General features: G+C 38.7%; 2 protein-coding genes across 6 annotated transcripts; one reads left to right on the top strand and one right to left on the bottom strand.

Moving 5' to 3' along the window:
• The first annotated feature begins 122 nt into the window (after positions 1-122).
• On the top strand, positions 123-4,817 carry LOC111337310 (rhodopsin). 5 transcript variants are annotated; one of them, XM_088758852.1, is made up of 4 exons: positions 123-588; positions 1,246-1,297; positions 1,754-1,797; positions 3,264-4,817. In XM_088758852.1, exon 4 carries the CDS (start codon positions 3,296-3,298, stop codon positions 4,562-4,564), a length of 1,269 nt encoding a protein of 422 aa, XP_088614978.1. In that variant the 5' UTR covers positions 123-588; positions 1,246-1,297; positions 1,754-1,797; positions 3,264-3,295; the 3' UTR covers positions 4,565-4,817. The 5 variants fall into 5 exon arrangements, with proteins under 5 accessions (XP_088614978.1, XP_088614977.1, XP_088614979.1 ...); XM_088758851.1 differs by lacking the exon at positions 1,754-1,797; XM_088758850.1 differs by lacking the exon at positions 123-588 and having other exon boundaries at positions 619-1,297.
• On the bottom strand, positions 4,748-9,565 carry LOC111337318 (uncharacterized protein CXorf65 homolog). The gene is made up of 5 exons (XM_022943597.2): positions 9,367-9,565; positions 8,612-8,698; positions 7,646-7,762; positions 7,476-7,544; positions 4,748-6,584 (listed from the first exon to the last, which is right to left on the bottom strand). The coding sequence occupies exons 1-5, from the start codon at positions 9,389-9,391 to the stop codon at positions 6,322-6,324; spliced, it is 561 nt and encodes a 186-aa protein (XP_022799332.2). The 5' UTR covers positions 9,392-9,565; the 3' UTR covers positions 4,748-6,321.
• Between the last annotated feature and the right edge of the window lie 5 nt (positions 9,566-9,570).

The following is a 9,570-nucleotide window of genomic DNA, read 5'->3' on the forward strand; positions in this document are numbered from 1 at the left end:
TTGTGGAGAAGTCAGTGGCGAGCCAGCTCGAAAGTTAAAGCAATATGGCTTTTTCTTTTTTTCTCATCTTTCTGAGAGTGCGTTCCCTGTCGGACTTCACGATGCGAAGAGTTTAGTGGTCTCGCTGGCGGCTGTTGTTTGGTTTTGGCAGGCAGCATGCTCCATAGACGAAACCAACGTGTTGCGTCAGGTTGCCCGCATTGAGTGATGGGATTAAACAGCAGGACAATTTTAAGGAGGCGATGAGTTGAACTGCTTTCAAACAATAATCTGCCCATCCCCAATAATCTCTTTGCAGCTGGTAATCACCGGACATTGTCAGTCTAGAAAAAAATCTTGAACAGCTCATCAAAAGTCTGTAGATTAAATAAAAGGAAAAAAAAATTGAATACACAGACGTGCTGAATACCCATGATAAACTCATGACAGGAAATGAAAGGAAAATATTCAGAGGAAAATCGTTAAGTCTTGTCAACTACCGTTGGTCAGAGTCTTAGTCGAGAATTAAGAGTCATAGATGGATAATGGGATTTACAATTTAAATTTCAGTCAAGGTCTTTCAGTACCACTCGTCAATCCAGAGGCTCAGTAAGTAATCTTTATAACCCTTTTACTTCTTTAAAGTTGCCCTCAACGAGTAAGGCGAGTCCATAATTGGAGAACGCAATAGCATGTAGCAAATTACTTCCGATGAAAGGTCTTAAAAAACCTAAACTTCAATCCAAATAATATTTTTGACATCGCAAACAAGACCAAAATCTTAGTAATTCAAATTTCATCGTGTCAATTGATTTGTTTCGATATTTGAATGCTTTTGCGTCGGTTAAATTTAGGACTGATGAACTCTTGAAACTGCCGACAACTTAAAATAGTTCAACTTTACTTGTAAGCAACACCAGGTAAACTATTTACGGCTATTACAAACTAATGGTCAGAGCTGTCTGAACCCTCCTTCAATCTTTTGTTCTCCGTACTTAATTGCCTTTCAAATGCAAACAAAGGATCTGTAAACTTGTCGGCCAATATTTTTTGGTCACGGTTTATTGCGGTTAGAGGGCCGCGGGATACTTTAGGCGCAATTCTGTGAATTTTGTAAGATCTCTCGATCACGGAATAGTTTTCAGGGTGAGATAAATGTCTTGACCTTTCGTAGAATCGAAGAAAGAAAGGTGAAATCTCAAGATAGAATCGAGGATGACACATATTTGAGTTATTATTGTATCAGTTAACACAGTTTCAACGCAGTTTTCTTAACAGAAGTTCCGCCGCGCAGACAGTCAAGGCTGACACTCGAGAGGTAAACAGAACAGTGAAATTCTTGTATTTTGAAGTTTCTTTAATCATTATAATTTTTGCCGGAGATAGGTGATACTTGATAATTTTAGTTGTACTTGTGTTGAATATGAACTGTGCATAGTTTACAAACTCTTAGCTTAGACAAGCTATTGTAAACACTAAGATCGGCCGACATATTGCTGAAATCTCAACGCCGCCAAATCTCGTGTAAAACGTATAGTTTTCGGAATGCCTTTTCAACGATCTTTGAAACAATGTTTGAGTTAATTTTTGAAGGGATCGTCCTTCGTATTTAAATCGGTTCACAAACTTTCAAAAGCCATCTGAAGCAATGAGTCAGCGCTTAATTAGTTTACAAAAATTCGACCACGAATTCGGGAGATGTGTTCAAAATAGTTAAACCATAGTTCACTTTAATCGGCTTTATTGAAAATCTCTTACAAAGACTTTGATTTAGGGTAACACAACAGACACACTTTTGTCTTCACTGGACGGACAAAGGTAAATGAATAATACATATCTGATGTCTTAAATCATAATATTTCTAATGAGTCTTTCTTATTCTTTTCTAACTCTGAGAGTGACACAATTGAAAAGCCGATGACTGCCACATAAGTTGTGGGGATGTTAACAACTCATTTAGTATATTGCCTGTGAATATCGCTTCATATAGAACTCTTGGGAAACGAAAGCTGAGGTCGACGGTATTTTTTCATAAGCTTCATTTCGTTTTAAGCTTTTTATCTTGAATACGATGGTATAACAGCGCCTTGTTTGCGCAGCACTTGAACTCTCAGACTGATTTCAAGGGCTAGCATAATTATTTGCAGTGTTTAGTGCTTCGTCCTTAGTGAGTATGCCTTGTTTACATTGGCTGAATTTCTTGTCAAAATCAATTCAACTCCCATAGCGTACTTTCAATAAGCAGTAGGCAGTCTTTGGAGCTCCGCTTTCAGGCGTGGCGGTTTGTTTCTTCATAGTTTAGCGATATTTGAGTACATGTGCTATTCTTTGCAATGAGCGCGTCAAGCCTTGGACGCAAAGTGAGTTGAAAACGACAAATCCAGTGAATAAACAAGTAGATAAGTAGAAATTAATTGTGTTGTGTAATTATGAGAGATTCTTTGTCTAGAAGGAATTATGTGAAAGGAATTACAATTCTTTTCTTTTTCTTTTTTTTTTCGATGTTTCAATGCCCTTAGTCTCAAAGTAACATAATGAGAAAGTACCCCGAAATTTATCAAGAACGTGCCCAGCTAAAAATATGAACAAGGACAAAAAAAAGCTCATCAAAATGGCTCAAAGCACGATTAAAAAAGAAGAAAAGAAAACGAAGCATGATTATCTATGGCGTTCAGTTTTTAAAGAAACTGGTGCTGCGTCAGTGAGGGATATTATTAGACAGTTTTGTTTTATCAACTGAGTTGTTACTGTTAATTGGCCACCGTCACGGTATTACGTTTCTAAAGCTGTACGTCGTTTTAGACGTTAGGCCTTCGTCATACGCTCTGAGAAAGGACAAAACGGTCCGAAACTTTTGGACATAAGCTTTAGAAATAATTTCGATATATCAACAAAGTTGAAATGGTAAATTGACCACCGTAACGATTACAAAAGCTGACGTTTCGAGCGTTAGCCCTTCGTCGGAGCGACGCTTTTCATTCCACTAATTTATTCTTGTTTTTCTCGTTGCCATGTTCCCACCAATAACGTAGCTCCATTTTCTGCCTTGAAAAGCACACACAACCTACAATTCCTCTATTCGCTCCGACGTTGTAATCGTTACGGTGGCCAATTTGCCATTTCAACTTTGTTGATACATCCAAATTATTTCGTTACCCCCACCGACGCAGCCCCAAACAGTTTCTTTCGAAACTATCAGCCTTTATTCATAAGCTTTAGAAACTCTTTCAGACTGTGACTAATTTACATTGCGATGCTCATCCAAAGTTTTTGTCCTCTTCCAGCTTATGGATAGAAGCAGTTCGTCTTTCAATCCATGTTTAAAAAAATGACTGGCCTCTTGGCTTCACCAACAAGCCGCTCACAACCGGAGAAGGTCGCCGAAGTCTTCTTCCTCGGTATCCTGTTTGTGGTAGCTTTCGTGGCAAACAGCACCATATGTTGCGCCATGCTACAGCCCTACCGTTTAAAGACTCCTTCAAATCTGTTCCCATTCTCGTTAGCAATCGCCAACCTTAGTTTAGCCCTCCTGCACACTCCTTACACCATGGCATCGTTAATCATGGACCAGTGGCCATTTGATATCGCATGGTGTCAGGTATCTGGCATGCTGATAAATTTGGTATCAATGGCGTCCAATTTTTCGATAGTACTTATTGCAATTCATCGTTACTATCTTATCGTCAAGCCTTTATCTGACACAATAAGTATTCGCCAAGCAAAAAGAATGGTGGCATTTGTGTGGTTCACGGCATTAGTGACCTCTGTTCCACCCTTGTTCGGTTGGAGCTCATACAGATACATTCCTGGTAAAGCTTTTTGCTCAGTCGATTGGCAAGATGGTGGACCAGACCTGGTATATTCTGTATATCTCGTGGTGGTTAGTTTTCTTGTCCCTCTCGGGATTCTTTTCTACATCTATCGTGCCATTTATTTGAAGACAAAGCGTCAACGAAAAAAGACGGACTACAATACACTTCGTGGACTGAGTGATAACGGCGTTACGTATCAACATTCGCAAACTCTGTGCCAGAAACTGGCATGTTGTTTATCAAGGGACGTTTCACAAGGCAGTAATTCCTCTCCTTCTATGTCGGAAAGGGGAAATGTCTCTTCGCCGGCCACATCGAGGTCATTTTCTTCCGAGCCATCTCCCTCGAGCAGAGACAACACCCTCCACAGGGAAGAGATGAGAAGGCGAAGAGAAGTTATAACGCAAAGTTTAACGCGCCAGAGTTCCATTTATGAGCAGAAAACGGTGCAGAATGCCCTTATTCTACTTTTAACTTTTGTCATTAACTTAGCACCCTATTATATTGTTGGTATTTGGTCGGGTGCTTCTCAGAGCACCGCTTCCAACGGGTTAGATTTCATTGTGACATTTTTGTTTGTCTGCATGACAGCTTTCAATCCTATGCTGTATGGTTTTTTTAATCGCCAAATGAGAAGAGTCGTTCTCAAGTCAACGATAGGCCAGTTTCTTTGTCAGCTAAGTAGATGCTGCGAGACCGATTCAGACACCAGGCCCGACAGAGCCACAACTAGACGGGGACAAAAAAGCCTGGGCCCGGATTCCGAATGTTAATAGGGTTGGGGAATAGGAAAGTGTTTACTTCTAACTTATTCTTGATTCAGCTCAAGTCTAAAACAACGAAGAAGAGAATTTTCGATTAAAGATCAGATGAACCATTGTAGAGAAATCATAGAGGATATAATTTACAGATTATAAATACAAGTACATTAGATTGAAGATGCAATGGAAGACAAATAGCTATAAAGTAGTTATTTATTTTCAATCTACTATTTATTAAAGAACGACCAAATGTTCTGAAAAATGACTTGCGTGCAATTACTTTCAGGTAATGAGTTTTGTCCGTAAACTTCTGTATCAACTTTGTTGATATATTCAAATTATTTCGTTACCCCCACCGACGCAGCCCCAAACAGTTTCTTTAGAAACTATCAGCCTTTATTCTTCTGTAAAATATGGTTGAAAATTTTTCCTTTGCTCGGCGTTAATGAAAAATTATACGAGCTTTCATTCGACTAAGCTATTTGTTCAAAAACTGGCATGCCCGTGTTAAAGAAGGATGGAAAATCTTTTTATAGTCAAACCTTTTTTTGAAAGCGGTCACCCTCTCAATGCAGGTTGACCGCTAAATATAGTACAAAAACTCGTTAAAATATACTACCAACCTTAATTTTGGAAGAGAAACATGGATTAGATTTTACTTGAAAGATTAAGCTTTGTTCTGTTTGAGTGGTTCCGCTTTGAGTGACCCTTCAATACAGGGGGAAAAAACAGAAGGGAAGACAATACAAACAGGCCGTTAGAACTCAGTCAAAGGTGACCGCGACCGCTCAATAGAGGTGATCATAACTATGAGGTGACTAATAAATAGAGGTTAAAAATGGGACTTTGACAACCGACCGCTTAACTGACAGGATGACTGCTTAATACATTGCTGCTTGGGCCTTTACAGATTATGCTAGCATAATTTTTGGCATAATTTGAGCAAACTTTCTGCCAAGTAGCAATGCTAGCATAATTTGCATATTTGGATAATTATCGGATCATTTTTGATGCTACAATTTGATCATTTTACATCTCTACTTCCAAGCACTTGGTGACGTTATTCAATTTTTTAAGTTTTAGTTCAAGTAGTAGCATTTTTAGTTCACTGCGAATCACTGAGCGGCGTATGAAACGTTCTGAGCCCAGGTCTGGGGAGCACCGGAACCGGAAATCACATTGTAGGCCATGTATCATCTAGTACTAGTACGCATGTTAACATGAACCAAATGTTTATTAGAATTTCATTGTGGATTTGTTGCGTTTCTTTCCTGTAGACCAACGGCTTCTAATTAAAAAATGAATTTTTTGGACTTATTTGCAATTTTTTCAAAGAGCATACAAAAAAAGGGGCATAATTTGGGAAAAAAGAGCATAATTATAGCATAATTTCGCCAAAAAAGCAATGCTACTAGCATAATATGCTACTTTTACTAGCATAATCTATAAAGGCCTAGTGTTGCTCACTATAGGTTTGACTGTAGTTCTTTTTTCGATGTCAGGAAAGACCTGTCTATAAGGAGGGAGGGGAGATGTTTGGTGCAATCCTGCTCAGTACTCAAGCAAAGCAAATCTATGTCTGTTCTCTCCACAGCAGTTAGTGGAACGTTACGTTCCACTTAAATCTACATTAGCCATCTGTTAGACTCAGCGGTGGAGGCTCAACAACCACTCACAAACTAACCTGTCGGCCTGAAATACCTCTTCTAATCCTTGAACTAATCCCTGAACCGAAAGAAAGCTATAAAAATAAAATGCCCGTGCCTGTGTTACCGTGCACGTCTTGCTGAATTAAGCGAAGAACTTAACGGAGCTTGCGCTAGCTGTACACTTTGGCTCCTCATTCTGCTACCCCTTCTTCCCGGGGACAAGGACCTTGATGAGTTCACCGGGGGTGCCAGTTGGTTTTGTTTAGGCCTGGGTGCGAGTGAAGCTCTCTTTCCACGTGCCACTTCAGCCTGAAGTCTGCTTGGGGACTCTCTTGTTGCTGAGCGGATTTTCTCTGGTTTTGGTGGCGGTGGATTGAGCCGCTCTGAAAAAAAAAATAAAAAAAACCGTAAACATTTGTAATAAAGATGCGTAGTGAAAAACCAAATGCTGAATGGAACTAATTTGCTCTATGTAATCTGCTAATCCTTTCTATCCTGGTTATCCTAAAGTCATCCTTCTTCAATTACTTTATTTAAATGAGGCTTTTTTTTTCATCGTTGTTTGCTATCGGTGTATTTTTTTTTTAATAATTTTTTCCCCTTTAAAAGAACTAGTAAAACCTTCAATTTATTCCTTTTAACCTTCATGAAGTCTAAGAGTGATCAGCATCTGAATTCTCCTTGCAATAGCACTGCTGCATCATTGATCAATATCATGAGAATAAGGAAATAAGAAGCTTTTATTGTCGAGTAGATTCTCCCGGTAAGTAGCATAGCAAGGAAATGTATAGACAAGAGTACTTAGGGTATGCATACTGATACTTGGTTGTGAAGAGATAAAGGTCAGTTTTTCACGACACACAAATTACACTGGGTATAAGGAGTCAGTTTCTTCACAAGGAAAGGAAAACTTAATGAGTGCCTCCCTCGATCAAGCACCCGCCTTCAAATAAGCGACCCCTTCCCCCCTTCCCCCGTCTCACCGCCCCCAACCCTTTAAGTCGGAATTTTAAATCAGCGCCCGGGCGTTATTTCGAGGAAATACGTTGTTTAGGTTACCTCCGATACTATATATATGCTGTTTGTAGGTCTCTAATAAACTCGATGCTAACTCGTATAAAGTGCGTCTTGGTCCGCACGTTTTCCCTGGCTTTCAAGTGGACGTTTAAACGTATTTAATTATTTCTGATAGGCTGCTTTGACTAGTTTAGTTTCGGTTTTTCGGTATTCAGTCAAAAACCCTACTATGAAGCGTCACTTTCCTAACTACTTACCTAAAAAAGCCTTATTTGTTTCCATTCCTTCCAATAACGGGACAAACGTCATATTTTCTCCATTTGTTTCTGTTGCAAAAGATGAGGAAAAATTGAGGTATCGAGTAAACTACGGCTTTAAAGTCGAAGAAGAATAAACACAGTTGTAAGGGGAAAAATGCAAAACTTACTCTCTCCTTTTACAAGAATAAGAATCTCTCTTTCGTTCAAGTATTTTGTCCCATAATCCATTGGGTGACTTTGAAGATTTTTCAGCGAACCACTCTCATCAGATAGGTCGATAAAATCTGAAGGAAAATTTCATGGCGCCGTTAGGTGGTAAATTCTTCCGTTCCGGATCTAGCTCTGGTAACAAACTAATCTTTAACCAACGAGTGAATATAGAGCATACTTGACTAAGCTCAAATAAAACGAGAACTTTCCGAATGAATGTCGTAAAACCAAAACCAAGTTATTGCTTTTAGATTTAGTCTGTTAGTCAAGGTATTATAGATGTTGGGTAAGGAATACCGGCATCAAATATGGAAAATGATCGCAAAAGTAACGGGCCCAGGTAGCCAAGTGCTATGTGCAAACTAACCTTACTTCAAGGGTAACTCTTAAGGTATTCGTCGCAATTCTTTCGATTTTATCCAGTTCCTTTTCTTACCATACATCATTTTCGCACGTGTCATTAAATAAATTTTATGAACTGTACATGTATTGATCGTCAAGCGCGATCCTATTCTACTATCAAAATCTTTCCTTTATCTAACTCCCTTAATCTGCTACAAATTGGGTAACCTTTTAGGAAGAGAAACAACTGGCGCCTTTTTGTGATCAATTTCCTTTTAAGGTATGTTGTTAATGGTTCAGCGAAGAAGAAACCCGATTGTCATTAACGCGCGCGAAAACCGCAGAAACGGCAATACGTAGTTTTCCATTTGCTTGAGTATTATTTTTAACGAGGCATCCCACCGAAGACACTAAATTTAGGTCACGCATATATTTGAGTGAATTTCCGACGAATTTTCTGAATTCTATGACGTGTAAATATTGACATGAGTCTCAGCTGGAGTCGAGACAATTTCAAAGTTTTGCATCTCTATTATGCTTTTAGAGAGAAAAGAAATAGTTAGCTCGTTTATCATACTTACCATCATCTTCACAATCACATCTTTCCTTGATGTTACTCAGCAGTAGACAATTTCTACAATTTGGGTTGAAAAGTTCGCTTTTGTCATCTGAAAAAAAATGTAGTTAGTCCAACATTTCAAGAAAAATTAGAATATAAATATATTTGAACTAAAAGGTGGCAATTGACTTAGTAATCTTTCAAAAAGTCTTTCACTCATTAATAATGTTTCTGGTGCGTGAACAAAGATTTTTAACGTAGGTGCGAGGATAAATTTATTGGTGTAATTTCTCTGACAATTCACTACATTATGATTAAGCCGAAAGGTAAACACATCGGGTTTCTTCCTAGTAAATAGAACATCTATTTACGCTCGAGGAAATGACTTAATTTCCATATCGGACGGTCGCATTTCCAATATAATTTCATTTTTCTGATTCAAAAACGGAGCTGAGAAACCTTTGGTCGCAGTGTAACTGTAAAGAATCCCCGAATAATCCTTGAAAAAAGTCCTTAAGTACTTCAAGAAAAAATTCATTGTTCAATTAAAGCCTTTTTAGGTTATTCACCCGCCTGTGGAGCACAATAAAGCATTTTTTTCCTTTAGCCATTTTTGAAAAAATTCTCAATTGCGTTTAATGCATCATCTTGAAATGATGATCCCCTTTGCGCTCAAGACTTTCCCATGCGGTTCTTTTCAGCAGCGCAATATGTTAACCGTATTTTTGCAAGTAAGTTGATATTTATAGGTTAATGTGCCAGAAAATTTCACCAAACCTGCAAATTTCACTGTTATGAACATGTTGCGGGGACTGGCTTGAATCGCTGTTACGAGGGAATCACTACGGGTACAAGGAAATGACAGGCCCAAGCGGATTCCTTGTTTCTTTTCTCTGAGGAATACTGCTAAAACATAAAAGACGCCTTACCGCCAATGTTTGCCTTGGAAACGTGAATTATATCCAAAGTTTCTGCACCTGC

This window comes from Stylophora pistillata, chromosome 4 (assembly GCF_964205215.1).
Source record: "Stylophora pistillata chromosome 4, jaStyPist1.2, whole genome shotgun sequence".
Taxonomy (NCBI): Eukaryota; Metazoa; Cnidaria; class Anthozoa; order Scleractinia; family Pocilloporidae; genus Stylophora; species Stylophora pistillata.